This window comes from Cetorhinus maximus, chromosome 9 (genome assembly GCF_964194155.1).
Source record: "Cetorhinus maximus chromosome 9, sCetMax3.hap1.1, whole genome shotgun sequence".
Lineage (NCBI taxonomy): Eukaryota > Metazoa > Chordata > Chondrichthyes > Lamniformes > Cetorhinidae > Cetorhinus > Cetorhinus maximus.
The window spans coordinates 27,101,580-27,123,965 of NC_135887.1; the positions used below are offsets into that span (position 1 = coordinate 27,101,580).

General features: G+C 43.9%; 1 protein-coding gene across 14 annotated transcripts in view; it reads right to left on the bottom strand.

The window, feature by feature from the left end:
• ncor1 (nuclear receptor corepressor 1) overlaps nucleotides 1-22,386 on the bottom strand; it is a 399,352-nt gene that overhangs the window by 104,523 nt on the left and 272,443 nt on the right. For all 14 annotated transcript variants that reach the window (XM_078548371.1, XM_078548367.1, XM_078548369.1 and 11 more), the window contains 2 exons: nucleotides 20,086-20,215; nucleotides 14,382-14,577 (listed from right to left, as the gene is read on the bottom strand). In XM_078548371.1, coding sequence (XP_078404497.1) covers nucleotides 14,382-14,577; nucleotides 20,086-20,215 — 326 coding nt within the window. The remainder of the gene's footprint in view (nucleotides 1-14,381; nucleotides 14,578-20,085; nucleotides 20,216-22,386) is intronic.

Genomic DNA, 22,386 nt, shown 5'->3' on the forward strand with positions numbered 1-22,386 from the left:
AAAAAGGAATGAAACTGGACAGATCACCTGGCATCAACCTAGGAACCGAAAAAGACAACGGCAAACTCAGCCCTGTCAACCCTGCAAAGTCTTCCTACTAACATCTGGGGGCTCATACCAAAATTGGGAGAACCGTCTCACAGGCTAGTCAAGCAACAGCCTGACATAGTTATACTCGTGGAATCATACCTTACAGATAATGTCCCAGACATCGCCATCACCATCACCATCCCTGGGTATGTCCTGTTCCGCCGGCAGGACAGACCCAGCAGAGGTGGCAGCACAGTGGTATATAGTCGGGGGGGGGGGGGGGGGGTCAGAGAGAGAGAGTTACCCTGGGAGTCCTCAACATCAACTCTGGACTCCATGAAGTCTTGCGGCATTAGGTCAAAACATGGGCAAGGAAACCTCCTGCTGATTACCACGTACCGCCCTCCCTCAGTTGATGAATCAGTGCTCCTCCATATTGAACACCACTTGGAGGAAGCACTGAGGGTGGCAAGGGCACAGAATGTACTCTAGGTGGGGACTTCAATGTCCACCACCAAGAGTGTCTCAGTAGCTCCACTACTGGCTGAGTTGGCCGAGTTCTAAAGGTCATAGCTGCTAGACTGGGTCTGCGGCAGGTGGTCAGGGAAAAACATACTTGACCTCAGCCTCACCAATCTGCCTGCAGCAAAAGCATTTGTTCATGTCAATATCGGTAGGAGTGACCATCGCACAGTCATTGTGGAGATGAAGTCCAGCCTTCACATTGAGGATATCCTCCATCGTGTTGTGTGGCACTACCACTAAATAGGATAGATTTCCAACAGTTCGAGCAATTCAAGACTGGGCATCCATGAGTCGCTGTGAACCATCAGCAGCAGTAGAATTGTGCTCAAACACAAATTGTAACCTCATGGCCTGGCATATCCCCCACTTTACCATTATCACCATGCCTAGGGATCAACCTGGTTCAATGAAGAGTGCATGAGGGCATGCCAGGAGCAGCACCAGGCATTTCTAAAAATGAGGCGTCAACCTGGTGAAGCTGTAACACAGGACTACTTGCATGCCAAACAGCATTGACAGCAAGTGATAGGCAGGGCTAAGCGATCCCACAACCAACGGATCAGATCTAAGCTCTGCAGACTTGCCACATCGAGTCGTGAATGGTGGTGGACAATTAAACAACTCACTGGAGGAGGAGGCTCCATAAATATCCCCATCCTCAATGATGGGGGAGCCCAGCACATCAGTGCGAAAGATAAGGTGCATTTGCTACAATCTTCAGCCAGAAGTGCCGAGTGGATGATCCATCTCGGCCTCCACCGGAGGTCCCCAGCATCACAGATGCCAGTCTTCAGCCAATTCAATTCACTCCACGTGATATCAGGAAACGGCTGAAGGCACTGGATACTGCAAAGGCTGTGGGCCCTGACAATATTCTGGCAATAGTACTAAAGACTTGTGCTCCAGAACTTGCCACGTCCCTAGACAATCTGTTCCACTACAACTACAATACCCAGCTATCTGTACATAAAAAGCAGGACAAATCCAACCCGGCCAATTACTGCCCCATCAGTCTACACTTGATCATCAGCAAAGTAATGGAAGGGGTCATCAACAGTGCTATCTAGAGGCAGTTGCTTAGCAGTAACCTGCTCACTGACGCCCAGTTTGGGTTCTGCCAGGGCCACTCAGCTCCTGACCTCATTACAGCCTTGGTTCAAACACGGAAAAAAGAGCTGAACTCCCGAGGTGAGGTGAGAGTTACTGCTCTTGACATCAAGGTGGCATTTATTTGACCAAGTGAGGCATCGAGAAGCCCTAGCAAAACTGGAGTCAATGGAATCAGGGGAAAATCCTCCACTGGTTGGAGTCATACCTAGCACAAAGGAAGATGGTTGTGGTTGTTAGAGTTCAGTCATCTCACTTCCAGGGTATCACTGCAGGAGTTCCTTAGGAGAGTGTCCTCGGCCCAACCATCTTCAGCTGATTCAACAGTGACCTTCTTTCCATCATAAGGTCAGAGGTGGGGATGTTCGCTGATAATTGCACAATGTTCAGCACCATTTGTGACTCCTCAGACACTGAAGCAGTCCATGTCCAAATGCAGCAAGACCTGGATAATACCCAGGCTTGGACTGACAAGGCAGAATCTAACCTTTGCCCCTTGACATTCAATGGCATTACCATCATTGAATCTCCCACTATCAACATCCTGGGGGTTACCATTGACCAGAAACTGAACTGGACTAGCCACATAAATACCATGGCTACATGAGGTCAGAGGTTAGGAATCGCGCGATGAGCAACTCACTTCCTTACTCCCCAAAGCCTGTCCACCATCTACAAGGCACAAGTCAGAAGTGTGATTAAATACTTCACACTTGCCTGGATGAGTGCACCTCCCATAATACTGAAGAAGCTTGACACCGTCCAGGACAAAGCAGCCCACTTGATTGGAAACACATCCACAAACATTCACTCCCTACACTACCAACGCACAGTAGCAGCAGTGTGTACCATTTACAAGGTGCACTGCAGGAATTCACCAAGGTTCCTTAGACAGCACCTTCCAAACCCACGACTGGTAGCATCTAGAAGGACAAGACAGCAGATAGTTGGGGATACCACCACCTGGATGTCCCTCTCCAAGTCACTCACCATCCTGACTTGGAAATATATCGCTGTTCCTTCACTGTTGCTGGGTCAAAATCCTGGAACTCCCTTCCTAACAGCACTGTGGGTGTACCTACACCACATGGACTGCAGCGGTTCAGAAGGCAGCTCACTACCACCTTCTCAAAGGCAACTAGAGATGGACAATAAATGCTGGCCCAGCCAGTGAAGCCTACATACCGTGAATTAATAAAAAAAAGCTAGAAAATTGCATTCAGTTCTGGTCACCACACATTAGGAAAGATGTAAATGTCCTTGAGAAGGTTTTCGTTTATACTCTTTCATGGGATGTGCGCTTCTCGTGCTAGGCGAGCATTTATTGCCCATCCTGCTCTGTACACTACAGGACTTTTGCTGATTTGCAGAGGTCTTTGTTGTCAAACACGCGCTGCAGTAGATTGTAGAAGGCTGGGATGGCACAGGATCTCTTCGTCAATGTTGGCCTTTAGAGAGAGGCGGCTGCCTAGGAATGGGAAGTGCTCGACATATTCCAGAGTCTCTCCAACATATATGGGAGGCAGAATATTTGGCCGACCAGGTATAGGTTGAAAAAATGGATTTGGTTTTGGCAACATTCAAGGACATGCTGAGTTTCTTGTACGCCAAATTGAAGAGATTGCAAGTAGTTTGCGAATCTAGTGGAGAGTTGCAATTGCATTGCAGTCATCTATAAACTGTAGATCAGGTACGCCTATGGTGGTCAGTTTAATTTTGACACGGAAGTGACTTAGGTTAAAGAGTTTCTATCTAAGCAGTATTTAATGCTCACACCAGAGGGATGCTATCTTTGATGAGGTGAACTACTATGGTCAGGTAGATTGTAAATAATATGGGGGCTATCGCAAAGCCTTACTCAACCCCGCACCAGATTTTGAATGCGTCTGTTTCAAATCTCCCACTCAAGATAGCTGCAGTTATATCATCAAGATGCAATTGCAGGATTGTTATGAAGTTTCTTGGACATAGCATTTTTGGAGCACAATCCACAGAGCTTTATGATTTACAGAGTCAAATACTTTGGTCAGGTTCTGAGAAATGGTTGTTTTTTAAAAAAATATTTTTGGGGAATATTGTGTTATTCAGTGGGCGAGGCTGTGTGTGTATGATTTCATTAGACTGGACAGAGATTAATAGGAGACAGATTAGGGAATTTAAAACATGAAAAGGATAGAAGTGTTATGTTTGAGGTACAAGTAAATCGGTCAGATCTAACATTTGCATTTTTAGGTAAGTTGAGAGTTTACTTGAATATCTAAGGGGAGTCAGAGGTGCCTAGAAACATGTTTGCATCTTGCAGGAGTTCATAGGTAAACAAGAAGTGGGATACTATATTTTCAGTTGTTTGGTGGTACAGAACTAGAGTATTGCTGAAAAAAAGAGACATGTCTCAGCTTTTCGTCTTGCACTCATCAGGGCACTCCTAAGAATATCAATATAAGGGGGGAAACAGTAATTTATACTGTATGTGAAGACAGTGCTGATTGGTTGGCAAGTGGCATTGCCATGGAGAATGCACCACTGATGGTGACTAACAGTTAACTACCAAGTATTGTTTGAAATTTAAACCAGGGAGCTTAACTTGGATTGGTCAAGGCTTTACCCTGAGGAATGAGTCAGTAAATGGCAGTCACTTATTTTGTTTAGCTGAAACAGGCATAATGTATGTACATGTTCTTTCTTTCTGCAAAGAACAGGGCCCTGTATATTAATATATGCAGCTTCCAGTACACGCAAATGCGCCACATTGCGAGCACGACTGACAATCTTAAATTGGTTGTCAGCATAATTCTTAGCACATTGAGGATTATTTAGCAAATATTGTCCAATTGCGGAATCACCTCTAATATTGGACACTATGCTTTGAGTTTCGCAAGCATGGGCTGGTTGGGTATGGCCTGTACCCTGCCCGCAGCTGGGACATGCTGTTTGATATGATCCATCAGTCTTTGAGATGTACGGCCTACATATCTAGCATCACACTGGCACTGAAATTTGTTTGATAAGCAGAACGTCTTTTTGTCTTGATGGCAGCATCATGTTAGTGGCCAATACCACTCTTGTTGCTACTGCATGGTAGCAGCATAAAACAGCTAGCTTCACCCATTCCTCAAATTCTATATCTGGAAGGGTTTAAGTTTCAAAGGGGTGTCAAGATAATGGAACCTGAGATGAAAAGGGAAAAAATGTATTTTAGAGCTACTGTACAGTAGCTGACGAGATACAGCTGTTTGAGCTGTTGAGGTAGCAGCCGGAGCTGTTTGAGCTGTTCAGTTGGAGCTATTAGCTCCGGGCTGGGAGGAGATGCAGTGTGAATTGACCATCCACTCAAGCCAGAAAAGTTTTGGGCAACAAAAAGCAGTTTTATTCTCAAGCTTGGTTTTCCAGAGCAGAGTGGAAGCGAGTTACAGGTCACGTAGTATGCCTTTATTGAAGCTACAGCAGTTTGCCTTGGGTAATATTACTGGATTTTGTATAGTTAAATATCTATAAGGGAGTATTGCCTGGAAGGTGTTTATTTGTGGGTCTGAGTCAAGTGGAGAGTCTTTTTAGGGGATATGTTTGTAAGACCAACCTTAATTGTGCAGCTGTCATCCTATGTGCTTAAATTTTCTTTTATTCTTGTTATTAAAACCTTTACTTCTAATTTTAAAAAAACCAAAAAGTGTCACTGGACCTCCTATCGCTGAGATCTTCTCATTTTCAGAATACAAAAAAGGTTGCAGCCAGTAAGTCAAGTTTCCCTCTGGGATTTGGTTTGCGCAGCAATTAAAACTGGCTGTGGTCATAACAAGGTCAATTAATACAATGAAGAGTTCCTGGTGTTGGTCTCGATATTTTTCTTGGATTTACCTGGCGAAAAAGACCAAGTCAGAGGTTCCTTTTTTCTTATTCATTCATGGGATGTGGCCTTCACTGGCTGGACCAGCATTTATTGTCCACCTCTAGTTGCCCTTGAGAAGGTGGTGGTGAGTTGCCTTCTTGAGCTACTGCAGTCCATGTGTTGTAGGTACACCTGTTGTGCTGTTAGGGAGGGAGTTCCAGGATTTTGACCCAGTGACAGAGAAGGAACGGTGATATATTTCCAAGTCAGGATGCTTAGTGGCTTGGAGAGGAACTTCCATGTGATGGTGTTCCCATGTATCTGCCACCCTTGTCCTTCTAGATGGTGGCGGTTGTGAGTTTGGAAGGTGCTGTCTAAAGAGCCTTGGTGAATTCCTGTAGTACATCTTGTAGATAGTACACAATATTGCTACTGTGCATTGGTGATGGAGGGAGTGAATGTTTGTGGATGTGGTGCCAGTGAAGTGGGATGCTTTGTCCTGGATGTTGTCAAGCTTCTTGAGTGTTGTGGGAGCTGCACTCATCCAGGAAAGTGGGAGTATTTGATCACACTTCTGATTTGTGCCTTGTAGATGGTGGACAGGCTTTGGGGAGTCAGGAGGTGAGTTACTTGCTGCAGGATTCCTAGCCTCTGACCTGCTATTGTAGCCATGGTATTTATATGGCTAGTCCAGTTCAGTTTCTGGTCAATGGTAACCCCCAGGATGTTGTTAGTGGGGGATTCAGTGATGGTAATGCCATTGAACATCAAGGGGCAATGGTTAGATTCTGTCTTGTTGGAGATGGTCATTGCCTGGCACTCGTGTGGCGCGAATGTTACTTGTCAGCGCAAGCCTGGATATTGTCCAGGTCTTGCTGCATTTGGACATGGGCTGCTTCAATATCTGAGTCGTTGTGAATGGTGCTGAACATTGTGCAATCATCAGCGAACATCCCTGCTTCTGGCCTTATGACGGAAGGAAGGTCATTGATAAAGCAGCTGAAGATGGTTGGGCCTAGGACACTACCCTGAGGGACTCCTGCAGTCATGTCCTGGAGCTGAGATGACTGACCTCCAACAACCACAGCCATCTTTCTTTGTGCTAGGTATGATTCCAACCAGCGGAGAGTTTTCTCCCTGATTCCCATTGATTCCAATTTTGCTAGGGCTCCTTGATGCCACACTCGGTCAAATGCGGTCTTGATGTCAAGGGTAGTCACTCTCACCTCACCTGGGGAATTCAGCTCTTTTGTCCATGTATGAACAAAGGTTTTAATGAGATCAGGAGAAGAGTGACCCTGGCGGAAGCCAAACTGGGCGTCAACGAGCAAGATATTGCTAAGTAAGTGCCACTTGATAGCACTGTTGACGACCCCTTTCATTACTTTGCTGATGATGGAGAGTAGACTGATGGGGTGGTAATTGGCCGGGATGGATTTGCCCTCCTTTTTGTGTACAGGACACACCTGGGCAATTTTCCATACAGCCGGGTAGATGTCAGCATTGTAATTGTAGTGGAACAGCTTGGCTAAGGGGCGCGGCAACTTCTGGGGCACAAGCACATTGCCGGAATATTGTCAGGACCTGTAGCCTTTGCAGCATCTAGTGCCTTCAGCCATTTCCTGATATCACATGGAGGGAATGGAATTGGCTGGAGACTGACATCTGTTGTGTTGGGGACCTCCGGGGAAGGCCGAGATGGATCATCCGCTTGGCATTTCTGGCTGAAGCCTGAAGCAAATGCTTTAGCCTTATCTTTTGCACTAATGTGCTGAGCTCCCCCATCATTGAGGATGGGATATTTGTGGAGCCTCCTCCTCCAGTGAGTTGTTTAATTGCCCACCACCATTCACGACTGGATGTGGCAGGACTGTAGAGCTTAGATCTGGTCCATTGCTGTTTGGCATGCAAGTAGTCCTGTGTTATAGCTTCACGTTTTTAGGTATGCCTGGTGCTGCTCATGCCATGCCCTCCCGCACTCTTCATTGAACCAGGGTTGATCCCTTGGCTTGATGGTAATGGTAGAGTGGGGGATATGCTGGGCCATGAGGTTACAGATTGTATTCGAGTACAATTCTGCTGCTGCTGATGGCCCATGGTGCCACATGAATGCCCATGAGGAAGAACACTGATTCATCAGCCGAGGGAGGGCGATATGTGGTAATGAACAGGAGGTTTCCTTGCCCATGTTTGACCTGACGCCATGAGACTTCATGGGGTCTGGAGTCAATGTCCTGACTGTATACCACTGTGCCGCTACCTCTGCTGGGTCTGTCCTGCCGGTGAGACAGGACATACCCAGGGATGGTGATGGTGGTGTTTGGGACATTATCTGCAAAATATGATTCTGTGAGGATGACTATGTCAGGCTGTTGCTTGACTAGTCTGTGAGACAGCTCTCCCAACTTTGGCACTAGCCCCAAGATGTTAGTGTGGAGCACTTTGCAGGGTCGACAGGGCTGAGTTTGCCGTTGTCATTTCCAGTGCCTAGATCGATGCCAGGTGATCTGACAGGTTTCATTCCTTTTTTGAGATTTTGTAGTGGTTTGATACAACTGAGTGGCTTGCTAGGCCGTTTCAGAGGGCATTTAAGAGTCAGCCACATTGCTGTGGGCCTGGAATCACATGTAGGCCAGGCCAGATAAGGACAGCAGGTTTCCTTCCAGTAAGCCAGATCGACAATGGTTTCATGGTCATCTTTTAATACCAGATTTTTATTGAATTCAAATTCCACCATCTGCCATGCCGGGATTCGAACCTGGGACCCCAGAGCATTACCCTGGGTCTCTGGATTACTAGTCCACTACGCCATCGCCTCCCTCTCCTCAGGAAGGTCTAAAGCAACACTGTATCTGGAAAGGTTTCCTCAGCCACAGGAAGTAGGTGATTCAGGAGAATGTGTGTCAGGACATCCCCCCTCAGGACAACAGGGAAATTCTTCGATAGTTTCCACGGCATGATTTATCTCCCTTCTTGAAGGTAGTTACGACTGTCACATTCCTGAAGTCTGCGGGGGTGGGGGGGAGTTCTTTTTCCTCCCATTTCTGTAGGATGAGTGCATGGATAGTACACTGGAGTCATTTGTGACTTTGGCTATGGCAGTTTTGGTGCTGTTCCAACACTTTCTAGCCAACACTGTTTTTGTAAATGATAAAATAAAAATGAGTCACAGCAGCATAGCTGCTGCTAGCTGAACCATCAACAAGATGCATCACAGCAACTTGCCAAGGCTGCTTCAATAGCGCCTCCTGAACCCGTGACCTCTATTACCTAGAAGCACAAGGGCAGCTCATGAGGATGTTGCTACTTCTAAATCGTACACCATAACAAATTGGAAATATATTGCCCTTCCTTCATCATCGCTGTATCAAAATCCTGGAATGTCCTCCCTAACAGCACTGTGGGGTACATAAACCACGCAGATTGCAGCAATTCAAGAAGGTGGCCTCCCACGACCTTCTCAAGGGCAATTAGGGATAGGCAACAAATGCTGACCTTGCCAGTGATGCTCACATCTTACGAGTGAACTAAAACAAAAAGTTGGAACAGAAAAGAAACCAGACCCAGGGTCAATTTATTAAAATATAAGCCGGGGAATCTGGGTGACAGAAGATTAAACAGTTGGAGTAGGTAGGGTAGGCGATAGACCATACTGATTAAAAGATCAGGCAGCTACCTCTTATCTTCATGACTCTGCCTGCATCACTTTAAGTTGACGCCAATCTACAATAGTGACATGTGCTGACTAAACCTTAATTATTCCCTTTGATATCAGCCATGCAAAGACCTTGAACATCCTTGATACTACCTACATGACCAGATAAAGACCAGGAACAAATCCATGGATGACGTATTATCTCAATCAAAGAGAACGCAATCTATACTACTGTAGACAAAAGGCATGCATTTTTTGAGCACTTAACCAGATCTTTCAAACATCATCGAATGATTCAGAGAGACAGTTAACTTCTTTTGAAATACAGTGACTGCTATGTAGCCAAGCGGGACAGCATAGCAAGATCCCACAAATAGCAAGGTGAATCATTAGATCATTTGTTTGGTATAGTGAAAAGGATTGTCTAAGCGGGCACTGGAACAGCCCTTACCTTTTTCTGAATAGTGCTATGGGTTCTGAAAGTCAGATAGAACCTCACTTGACCACCACATTTGAATCATAGAATAATATAGAACAGAAGATCATTTGGCCCATTGTGCCAAAGGACAGCATCTCCAATAATGATGCACTCTATTGCATTGTAGATTATGTGCAATGGGAGCCGAGTCATCAAGAATATGTATTTTTGAGTGGGATCATGCAGTTTTGCAGAGCAGGGGAAGAATCATTATTGGACAGGCTGACAGTGTGCCAACTGTGTGGCAGGGATGCCCGAGAGGCAGCAGGAATTAACTGGAACACTGAATAGTCTCTGGATTGTATTTTTTGGTTGTGTTGTTGCTTGACAGATACTTGGAAACATTTTCCAGAAACGTTTCTACAAATAAGCACCAACAGTTTCTGGTTTGAGGCTTCATGGACATCATCTAATTTCTGCTTACTTGGTTTCCAGGAAATGCTGGTGCAATGTTAACCTCTTGTCTTTATCTGTGTCAAGGATAAGCAGCTTGTGGACTGTCAACAAGCCCAGGGTAACATTACGCATGCAGCTGGAACGTTGCCCGCCCAGTGAACAATGTAAATATTCCAATACATATATGGTGAACTTAAAAGAGCAAACATTTTGACGGCCAAAGCCAGCAAATATGTGAACAATACTTTCCAGATCTATGTATATTTATACATGTAGAAAGGGATATACATAAAAAATAATTTTCTAACATTGCTAAAATTAGTGATTTCAGGTGAGCCTCATTAAACATCAATACCTCAGATTCATAATCCTTTCAACTCCATTAATATGGAATAGGAAAAGGATTCATGTTGCAATGGAGAAATACTTTAGGTAGATTCTTTATTTTGTTTTATAAACTCTAGTTGGTACAAACTTATGTAATTGGATGGAAGAGACGGCTGGGGTTCAAGGCACAGTGGGTTGCTGAACTGTGCAACATAGATTCAGTGTTCATAGATAGAAGCACTGGCTGCGGCATCCTGTTGAAGTTCTTCATCCATACCAGGAAAACAGGACATAGTTTAAACTGCAGAAACCAGAAACCCTAAAGAAGTTTATTCCCTATCCTTGCATCTTGCAAATTGGCATAGGGACGCGAGAATAAGGGAAGTAAACACGTGGCTAAAGGAGTGGTGCGGGAAAGAGGGGTTCCATTTCGTGGGGCACTGGCATCAGTATTGGAACAGGAGGGATCTGTACCGTTGGGATGGTCTCCACCTGAACCGATCTGGGACCAAAGTTCTAGCAAAAAGGGTAAATAGGGTGGTCAACAGGACTTTAAACTAGAAAGTGGGGGGGGAGGGAAGGGTAAAACTCCAAGAAGTATGACTAATGGGAAACAAAGCAGCAGGTTAACGTGTCGGGGGGTGGATTCAACTTCATGGAAAATTATGAAAAAACTGAAAAGAAAGGAGAGCCCAGGAGAGGCTATTAAAGTCTCCAGAACACAAAATAGGACAGAGTGTTTGGAAAGGGCTAGTAATCTAACTTCAAACACATCAGATAGAGACGACAATGAGAAAGGGGACGGGAAATACAGGACTGAAGGTGTTGTATCTGAATGCACGCAGTATACGAAATAAGGTAAATGAGCTTGTGGCGCAGATTGAAATTGACAGGTATGATGTGGTGGGCATCACGGAGACATGGCTGCAAGGGGATCAGGACTGGGAGCTAAATATCCAAGGATATACATCCTATTGAAAAGATAGGCAGGTTGGCAGAGGGGGTGGGGTTGCTTTGTTAGTAAGAAATGAAATTAAATCAATAGCAAGAAATGATGTAGGGTCAGATGATGTAGAATCTGTGTGGGTAGAGTTGAGGAACCGCAAAAGTAAAAAAACCATAATGGGAGTTATGTACAGGCCTCCGAACAGTAGTCAGGATGTGGGGCACAAGATACACCAGGAGATAGAAAAGGTGTGTAAGAAAGACAAGGTTACAGTGATCATGGGGGATTTCAATATGCAGGTAGACTGGGAAAATCAGGTTGGTAGTGGATCCCAAAAAAAGGAATTTGTGGAATGTCTACGAGATGGTTTTTTGGAGCAGCTTGTGGTGGAGCCCACTAGGGAACAGGCAATTCTAGATTTAGTGATGTGTAATGAGGCAGATTTGATAAGGGAGCTTAAGGTGAAGGAACTCTTAGGAGGAAGTGACCATCATATGATAGAATTTACCCTACAATTTGAGAGAAAAAAGCTGGAATCAGATGTAACGGTATTACAGTTGAATAAAGGCAACTACAGAGGCATGAGGGAGGAGCTGGCCAGAATTGACTGGGAGATGAGCCTAGCAGGAAAGACAGTGGAACAGCAATGGGTGGAGTTTCTGGGGGTAATTTGGGAGACACAGCAAAAATTCATCCCTAGGAAGAAGAAGCATACTAAAGGGAGGACGAGGCAACCATGGCTGACAAGGGAAGTCAGGGACAGCATAAAAGCTAAAGAGAAAGCATACAATGCAGCAAAGAGCAGTGGGAAACCAGGCGATTGGGAAGCCTACAAAGACCAACAGAGGACAACTATAAAAGAAATAAGGAGGGAGAAGATTAAATATGAGGGTAAACTAGCCAATAATGTAAAAGAAGATTGCAAGAGTTTTTTTAGATATATAAGGGGTAAGAGAGAGGCAAAAGTGGACATTGGGCCTCTGGAAAATGATGCTGGAGAAGTAGTAGTGGGGAACAAAGAAATGGCAGAGGAACTGAATAGGTACTTTGCGTCAGTCTTCACGTTGGAAGACACGAGTAACATCCCCAAAGTTCAAGAGAGTCGGGGGGCAGAGGTGAGTATAGTGGTCATTACCAAGGAGAAGGTGCTCGGAAAACTGAAAGGTCTGAAGGTGGATAAATCAGATGGATTACACCCCAGAGTTCTGAAGGAGATAGCTGAAGAGATAGTGGAGGCATTATTGGTGATCTTTCAGGAATCACTGGAGTCAGGGAGGGTCCCAGAGGACTGGAAAATCGCTAATATAACCCCCCTGTTTAAAACGGGAGTGAGGCAAAAGATGGGAAATTACAGGCCGATTAGCCTGACCTCGGTCGTTGGTAAGATTTTAGAGTCCATTATTAAGGATGAGATTTCAGAATACTTGGAAGTGCATGGTAAAATCGGGCAAAGTCAGCATGGTTTCATCAAGGGGAGGTCATGCCTGACAAATCTGTTAGAATTCTTTGAGGAGGTAACGAGTAGGTTAGACAAAGGAGAGCCAATGGATGTTATCTACTTGGACTTCCAGAAGGCCTTTGACAAGGTACCGCACAGGAGGCTGCTCAGTAAGATAAGAGCCCATGGTGTTAGAGGCAAGGTACTAGCATGGATAGAAGATTGGCTGTCTGGCAGGAGGCAGAGAGTGGGGATAAGAGGGTCCTTCTCAGGATGGCGGCCGGTGACTAGTGGAGTTCCGCAGGGCTCAGTGTTGGGACCACAACTTTTCACTTTATACATTAATGATCTAGATGAAGGAACTGAGGGCATCTGGCTAAGTTTGCAGATGATACAAAGATAGGTGGAGGGACAGGTAGTATTGAGGAGGCGGGGAGGCTGCAGAAGGATTTAGACAGGTTAGAAGAATGGGCAAAGAAGTGGCAGATAGAATACAATGTGGGGAAGTGTGAGGTCATGCACTTTGGTAGGAAGAATAGAGGCATAGACTATTTTCTAAATGGGGAGAGAATTCAGAAATATGGAGTGCAAAGGGACTTGGGAGTCCTAGTCCAGGATTCTCTTAAGGTTAACTTGCAGGCTGAGTCGGTAGTTAGGAAGGCAAATGCAATGTTGGCATTTATCTCAGAGGACTAGAATATAAAAGCAGGGATATGCTGCTGAGGCTTTATAAGGCTCTGGTCAGACCACATTTAGAATATTGTGAGCAATTTTGGGCCCCGTATCTCAGGAAGGATGTGCTGGCCCTGGAGAGGGTCCAGAGGAGGTTCACGAGAATGATCCCAGGAATGAAAGGCTTAACATATGAGGAACGTTTGAGGACTCTGGGTCTATACTCCATGGAGTTTAGGAGGATATGGGGGGATCTGATTGAAACTTACAGAATACTGAAAGGCCTGGATAGAGTGGACGTGGGGAAGATGTTTCCATTAGGAGAGACTAGGACCTGAGGGCACAACCTCAGAGTAAAGGGAAGACCTTTTAGAACATAGATGAGGAGAAACTTCTTTAGCCAGCGAGTGGTGAATCTATGGAATTCATTGCCACAGAAGGCTGTGGAGGCCAGGTCATTGAGTGTATTTAAGACCGAGATAGATAGGTTCTTGATTGGTAAGGGGATCAAAGGTTACAGGGAGAAGGCGGGAGAATGGGACTGAGAAACTTATCAGCCATGATTGAATGGCGGAGCAGACTTGATGGGCCGATTGGCCTAATTTCTGCTCCTATGTCTCATCTGCCAAAACATGTTTCACATAAGACCCTTGATGGACACAAACCGGTGGCGTGAAAAAGATTATGACCAACAATTGGCAATGACCTTCACTCTTCTCTGGAAGTGATACCATATGGTTACTGTGGCGATGTCTGCTCCAGCTCAGAATACAAGAGAGGTTTCATGCAGAATAATTTGTGGATAAGTGATAATGACTTTGATTGGTTTGGTTTTGAATGATGATGTGGCTTCAGCATTGAGTTAATGTGGTATTGCTCAAAAACCTGGCATCAAATATGGCACCCTCAACACAGCTGTTGTTAAAACATCTAGAAGACCGCGTTTGTACTTTTTGTTTGCCTTGAGTGCACTATTCATACCTTCTCTGTCCAAGATCGGACAGTTCTTGCCACTGATGCTGGGACTGGCAGAATTTCTGCGCTCAGCATCCAGATGTTCTTGCCTCTGTCGCATCTGCTCCTCCTGCAGTGCAGAATCATGCATGGCTTTGATATGCCGCTGGAATAGGGCTAGGCCACTCACAGGAGCACTGGTAGGCACATAGGGAGCAGCCATCTAGTGGAGAGAAAACACTGCTGAAAGTTGGCAACTACAGGTAGGCCTTGGTAAACACACACATTCATCGACCCCTCCAACTGCATTCAAGAGCAACAGGAGAAACTCCTCAGTTGAAAGTAATACTACACTGGAAGAAAGTACATATCATAATTAAATTTAGGTGATACTACTTCACTCCCCAGGTTACATCACTGGAAGCTACTGGAACACATGCTTAGCATCATCATGTGGTGTATCTGGATTTTCAGAAAGCTTTTGATGAAGTCCCACATAAGAGGTTAGTGTGAAAAATTAAACCACACAGGGCTGGGGGTAATATATTGGCATGGATTGAGAATTGATTGGCAGACAGGAAACAGAGTAGGAATAAATGGGTCATTTTTTGGTGTGGCAGGCAGTGACTAGCAGGGTACGGCAGGGGTCAGTGCTTGGGCCCCAGCTATTCACAATATATATCAACAATTTCGATGAGGGAACCAAATGTAATATTTCCAAGTTTGCTGGTGACATAAAACTAGGTGGGAATGCGAGTGGTGAGGACGATGTAAAGAGGCTTCAAGGCGATTTGGACAAGTTGAGTGAGTGGGCAAATACACAGCAGTTCAGTATAATGTGGATAAGTGTAAAGTTATCCACTTCGGTAGGAAAAACAGAATGGCAGAGTATTATTTAAATGGTGACAGATTGGGAAATGCTGATGTACAAAGGGACCTGGGTGTCCTTGTACACCAATCACTGAAAGCAAGCATGCAGGTGCAGCAAGCAGTTAGTAAGGCAAATGGTATGTTGGCCTTGATTGCAAGAGGGTTTGAGTTTTTTTTTTCATTCATTTATGTGATGTGGGCTTCACTGGCTAGGTCAGCATTTATTGCCCATCCCTAATTACCCCTGAGGTGGTGGTGGTGAGCTGGCTTCTTTAACCGCTGCAGTCTATGTGGTGCAGATACACCCACAGTGCTGTTGGGGAGTGAGTTCCACGATTTTGACCCAGTGATAATGAAGGAACGGCGATATATTTCCAAGTCAGAATGGTGAGTCACTTGGAGGGGAACTTCCAGGTGGTGGCGTTCCCATGTGTCTGCTGCACTTGTCCTTCTAGACAGTATTGGCCGTGGGTTTGGAAGGTGCTGTCTCTGGGGCCTTGGTGAGATCCTGCAGTGCATCTTGTAGGTGGTACACACTGCTGTCACTGTGCATCGGTGGTGTAGGGAGTGAATGTTTGTGGATGAGGCGATAATCAAGCGGGCTGCTTTGTCCAGGATGGTATCAAGCTTCTTGAGTGTTGTTGGAGCTGCACTCATCCAGACAAATGGAGAGCATTCCATCACATTCCTGATTTGTGCCTTAAAGATGGTGGACAGGCTTTGGGGAGTCAGGAGGTGAGTTACTCACTGCAGGATTCCTAGCCTCTGACCTGCTCTTGTAGCCACAGTATTTACATGGCTAGTCCAGTTCAGTTTCTGGTCAATGGAAACTCCCAGAATATTGATAGTGGGGGTTTCAGCAATGGTAATGACATTGAATGTCAAGGGGCAATGGTTAGATTCCCCTTTGCTGGAGATGGTCATTGCCTGGCACTTCTGTGGCATGAATGTTACTTGCCATTTGCCAGCCCAGGAGCAAGGCTGTTTTACTGCAGTTGTACAGGACATTTGTGAGACCACACCTGGAGTACTGCGTACAGTTTTGGTCTGCTTACCTAAGAAAGGATATACTTGCCTTAGAGGGAGCGCAGCTAATGTTCACCAGACTGATCCCTGGGATGGCAGGATTGTCATATGAGGAGAGATTGGGTCAACTAGACCTGTATTCACTGGAGTTTAGAAAATGAGAGGGGATCTCATTGAAACGTATAAAATTCTGACAGGGCTGGACAGACTGGATGCAGGGATGATGGTTCCTCTGGCTGGGGGAGGGGCTGGAACAAGGGGTTCCCTAGTGTAGAAACATAAAAAATGGGAGCAGGAATCAGTCACAGAATCACAGAGTGATTTATATATTTCAATGAGATCCCCTCTCATTCTTCTAAACTCCAGTGAATACAGGCCTACTTGGCCCAATCTCTCCTCATATGACAATCCTACCATCCCAGGAATCAGTCTGCTGAACCTTCGATGCACTCCCTCCCCAAAGCCTGTCAGTCTTAGAGGTGAGAGTGCTACCACAAAGCCATGCTGACACAATAAGGGACATAATGGAATGGATAGAAAATCTTCTCAAGGGGGGTGGATTTCGGCCAGAGTTGAGGTCCCAGTAGGACCCAATGATAAATCAAAGTGTTAATCATGTTCTTGCAGAGGGAACTTGAAGAGTTAGGCTCCAGGTTGATGGTGACCATTGAACTGTCATCGATTGTTGTAAAAATCCAATTGGTTCACTAATATCCTTTTGAGGAGGAAAATATGCTGTCCTTTCCTGGTCTGGCCTACATGTGAATCCAGATCCACAGCAATGTGATTCACTCTCAACTGCCCTCAGAAATGGCGCAGCAAACCACTCAGGTTCAAGGATAGTTAGGAATGGACAACAAATACTGGGCTTGCCAGCAACACCCACAGCCCAGGCAAGAATAAGGAATGAAAAATCAATTATAACAGAAAGGTTCAATTAGAAAATTTAAGTTGTGGAGGACTGGTTTAACCTGCTAAGACCATCTATATGAATGCTAGATGAATCTGCAACAAGATATCACAGTATCTTTACAGTGCAGAAGGAGGCCATTCGGCCCATCGAGTCTCCACATGCTCTCCAAAGGAGCATTCCACCTAGTCCCACTCCCCTGCCTTATCCCCATAACCTTGCACATGCTCCTTCTTCAGGTAGCAATCCAATTCCCTTTTGAGTAGCTCGACCAAACCTGCCTTCACCATCCTCTCAGGAAGTTTGTTCCAGACTCCAACCACCCTCTGTGTGAAAAAAATTTCCTCACATCACATTTATACCTTTCGCCAATTATTTTGAATCTATGCCCTCTAGTTCTAGATGTTCTCTTAACTGAGAACTGTTTCTCACTATTTACCCTCTCCAAACCCCTCAGGATCTTAAATATCTCTATCAAGCCTCCTCTCAGCCTTCTTTTCTCAGAGGAAAACAGTCCTAATCTCACTATTCTATCCTTATAGCTACAGTTCTTCATCCCGGGAATCATTCTTGTGAATCTCCTCTGTACTCTCTCCACGGAACTCAAGGCTGTAGTAACACAATACCATAGGGATATGAGCAGCAGTAGGTCATTTGGCCTTCTTGAGCCTGTTCTGCCATTCAATAAGATCATGGCTGATCTGATCATGGCCTCAACTCCGCTTTCCTTGTCTGCCGCCTTAACTTTCTCAAGATCATAAAGCAGGCTAACTCATTCAATGGCCCAGCTTCCAATGCTTTCTGAGGTAGAGAATTTCAAAGATTAATAATTCTCTGAGGAAAAGAAATCCTCCTCCACTTCATCTTAAATGGGAGACTCCTTATTCTGAAACTGTGCCCCCTTAGTTCTAGATTCCCCTACAAGGGGAAAACAACCTCTCAGCATCTACCCTGTCAAGCCCCCTCAGAATCTTTTATGATTGAATAAGATGACCTTTCATTCTTCTAAACTCCAAACAGTATAGACCAACTTGCTCAACCTTTCCTCAAAAACAACTCCTTTATTTCAGGAATCAATCTAGTGCAAGTGTATCCCTCCTTAAATAAGGAGACCAAAACTCTACATAGCACTATAGGTCTCACCAATGCCCCACACAGCTAGAACAAGATTTTCCCTACTTTTATACTCCAACCCCTCTGCAATAAGGCCAACATTCCATGTTCCTTCCTAACTGCTTATTGTACCTGCATTCTAACTTTGTGATTCATGTATGAGGACACTCCAGATCCCTCTGTATCACAGCAGTGTGTAGTCTATTACTATGAAAAGAATAATCTGCTTTTCTATTCTTCCTACCAAAGTGGATAACCTTACATTTTCCCACATTATACTCCATCTGCCAATTTTTTGCCCATTCACTTAACCAATCTGTATCCCTTTGCAGACTCTTTGTCTCCTCCTCACAACTTGCTTTCCCACATTGTATTGTAAGAAAATTTGGCTAGTATGCACTCTATTCCTTCATCCAAGTCATTAGTGTAGACTGTAAATAGTTGAGGCCTCAGCATTGACCCTTATGTCACTCCACCTATTAGCTTGCCAACTTGAAAATAACTCATTTATCCCAAGTCTGTTTCCTGTTAATTAGCCAATCCTCTATCCATGCTAATATATTGCCCCAACACCATGAGCTTATACCTTATGTAGTTAGCGTCTACATGGCATCTTATGAAATGCTTTTCAGAAAATCAGATGCACTAAATCCACTAGTTCCCCTTTATCTACCCTGCTTGTTGCATTCTGAAAATCTCTGATAAATTTGTCAAACATGATTTCCCATTCATAAAGCCATGTTGACTTTGCTTGATTGTATTATGAGCGTCCAAATGACTTACTACTACATCCTTAATAATGGATTCCAGCATTTTCCCAATGACAGATGTTAGGCTAACTAGCCTATAGTTTCCTTTCTGTCTCCCTCCTTTCCTGAATAGGGGAATTACTGGGAATTGGGAACTATGATATAATACAGACTTGAGTGATACGGCTAAGCTCCAGTGATGTCCAGTATAAGATACAACGATTGAGTATGTTCAGGAAGTCAGATAGGAATGAATTAGAATAGCTCTATATGCCAGGATCACTTGGGAGATAATGCAAGTGGACCTACTGGCACAGAGTGAACATTCCAAGGTTCCGAAGAAGGTCACATTGGACTCAAAATGTTAACTCTGTTTTTCTCTCCACAGATGCTGCCAGACCTGCTGAGTTTTTCTACCATTTTCTGTTTTTATTTAGATTTCTAGCATCCAAAGTATTTTGCTTTTATTCTATGAGATAGACTAGGTGAAGTATGTAACCCAAATGCAGCAAAAATAATTATAGGGTTATTATAGATCACTGGATCAAAACAAAAAGGACAGCTCACTTCATGAACAAGAAGACATGTGCATGTTCTATTATTACTCCATTTTTTCACATTTGTTCCACTTCAGACTGGGGGAAATAAAGTCATGTAGTTAAAAGGATTCAAATTGAGGATGAGGGAATTAGAGTAAGAGCCATATTTCAGCTTCACTCCAAGTAACTGACACAATGACTGATATGTCACAGTGTGGATTAAATACAGGTCGGAAAAGAGAGGCTGGACCTGAACAAATAACAATTGCAGCTTCTCTGAAAGTTCATCATTTCCATATATCTGGCTTTTCCCTTACAATGAAAATAGCAGCACAGCTGTCCACATCTTGTTTATTGGAGTTTAACTGGGAATACAACTCTTCAAATTAAATTCATAGTCACTGGGTCATCGATGGCTAAATCCTGGTCCAATTGTCTGGTACCGAGACAGAAATGACTATGCAAAATTCAAAAATGGATAAGAGGGCTATCATGGCGAATGTGAACCCCACACAAACACTCACCATATTGGGAATCATGGCTGCTCGCTGCTGCAGCTGCTGGATATCCATCTGAACTGGCTTCATGGCTGAGGTCATCAACACCGAGCTGTGAGGTTTCAACAGTGATGGCTTCGATTCCGGAGAAAACATTCTAGAGCAGAAATGAACTCTTTGAAGAACATCACCCATAAAAGTTTCAAGATACACATGTTTATCATCAAGCATCTTCTAGGAAAATCTGTCAATATTTCTATCAGGGATGATAGAAAAGAATTTTGTGATGCTGCAGAACAATACAGGTGGAATCACAAATACTCAAGGACTCTGTTAATAATTCAAAGATACCTTTCCATTTCATCTGTTGATCACAAACTAAATAGTCCTTTCCTTTCCTTTCATTTTAAATTAAAGGGAGAAAATCAGAACAAAAAATACAAAGTCATACAAATCTATACAAAGAGAGGCCTGAGGTAAAACACCAGAACAAAGAATATGAGTGGTAAGTGGACAAAAACACCTCAACAAATGAGTACAAGACAGAAGAGATACCATTAAATTTTTTTTTAAACTGAAGTTATTATTACAAGTTCAAGGAGGCTGCAATGATGCTTTACTAGGAGTTAAATTGTATTGTTGCTTCTGCTGGAACCAGGTGACTACGGTAATAAACAGGAGTCAACTTACAATTGTGAACTCACACAAAGCATTCAAATCAAAATTGGAGAGTTACATGTATCAATAACTATACAGCAACATGATATAGCAGGTATAATGGAGGCAAGACTTAGATTTGGACAGGCCTAAGAACTGAACATGCTTGGTTACAAAATTTTCAGGTGAGGGGAAAGAGTGGGCTAAGGTATCAGTCTTAGTAAGGATTTGGTGTAAGCTAAATATGTTCTTGGGATTTTCACTAAAATAAAATCATAAGAATAGGATATAGAAATTATGTGGAGGGAAAGTGAAAGTGGAGATTAGAAAGGTAAAACAAGAATATGAAAAAAGAGGGAAGATAATGTAAAATACTACACTACAGACTTTTTTAAACACAGAAAAAGTAAAAGTGAGAAGATAGGGCCATTTTGGTTGAAGAGAATTTAGGTGTGGAGTATGAAATGAATCACAGAGATATATTAACATTTTTATGTCAGTTTATACTAATATTGGATGAGTACACAATTATAAGGAGAGACTTGAGATACTGGGATGATTTTTACTGGAGCAGAGAAGGTTGGGAGGAAATTTAGTAGAATTATAAAATTTCAAACAGTTGACGTACAGATCAGCAATAATCTAATTGAGTGGCAGGTTAGATTCAAGGAACTGAATGGCTTCCTCTTATTTCTACATTCCTATAAATGGCCTTGCTATCTATCCATCAGAACAACTAGTTTGACCACCAAGCACCTTCATACTTGGCTCTTTCCTCAAAATTACCTTCTATTACAGGATCATAGAGGAAAAGGATAATCCTAAATTTATTTTTTTTGTAACTAACCACCTTCTTAAAGCTCTCTCTCTCCTGCCCCTCCACCATAACCTTAAGCTCTGCTGGTGTGCATAAAATCAAGGTTAAATGGAAGGTTGGATGGAAAATCACTGACATTACCAACCCATGACCTAGGGGAAAATATTCCACAGCTTCAGTCCTGTGTAGTGTTATTTTCTAACATTTTTGGCACCAGGTTTAGAAACATTTCAGATACATAAACATCTCAGCACCTCAGCTGGCAAATCTTAGCTCCAGCTTCCCTGTACGTTGTAAATCACCTTGTACCCGTATATTTTCATTGAAATGGGGGTTTCATGACATATACAACTTGACTTTCAAGCATGCAACAGTGCAACTAAAAGTAAGGCATTTAGAACATACAAACAAGGAGCAGGAATAGGCCATTTGGCTTCTCGAGTCTGCTCCCAATAACCTATCACCCCCCTGCTTACCAAGGATCTATCCACCTCTGCCTCAAAAATATTCAGACTCTGCTTCCACTGACATTTCAGGAAGAGAGTTCCAAAAGACTCATGACCCTGAGGGAAAAAACTTTGCCTTATCTTTGTTTTAAACGGGCGACCCCTTATTTTTAAACAGTGATTCTTAAATACAGATTCTCCCACAAGAGGAAACATCCTCTCCACATCCACCTTGTCAAGACCCCTCACGATCTTAAAGGTTTCAATCAAATCATCTCTTACACTACTAAACTCCAACGGATACAGGCCTAACCTGTCCAACCTTTCCTCATAAGGCAACCTGCCCATTCCAGGTACTAGTCTGGTAAACCTTCTCTGAACTGCTACCAATGCATTACCATCCTTCCT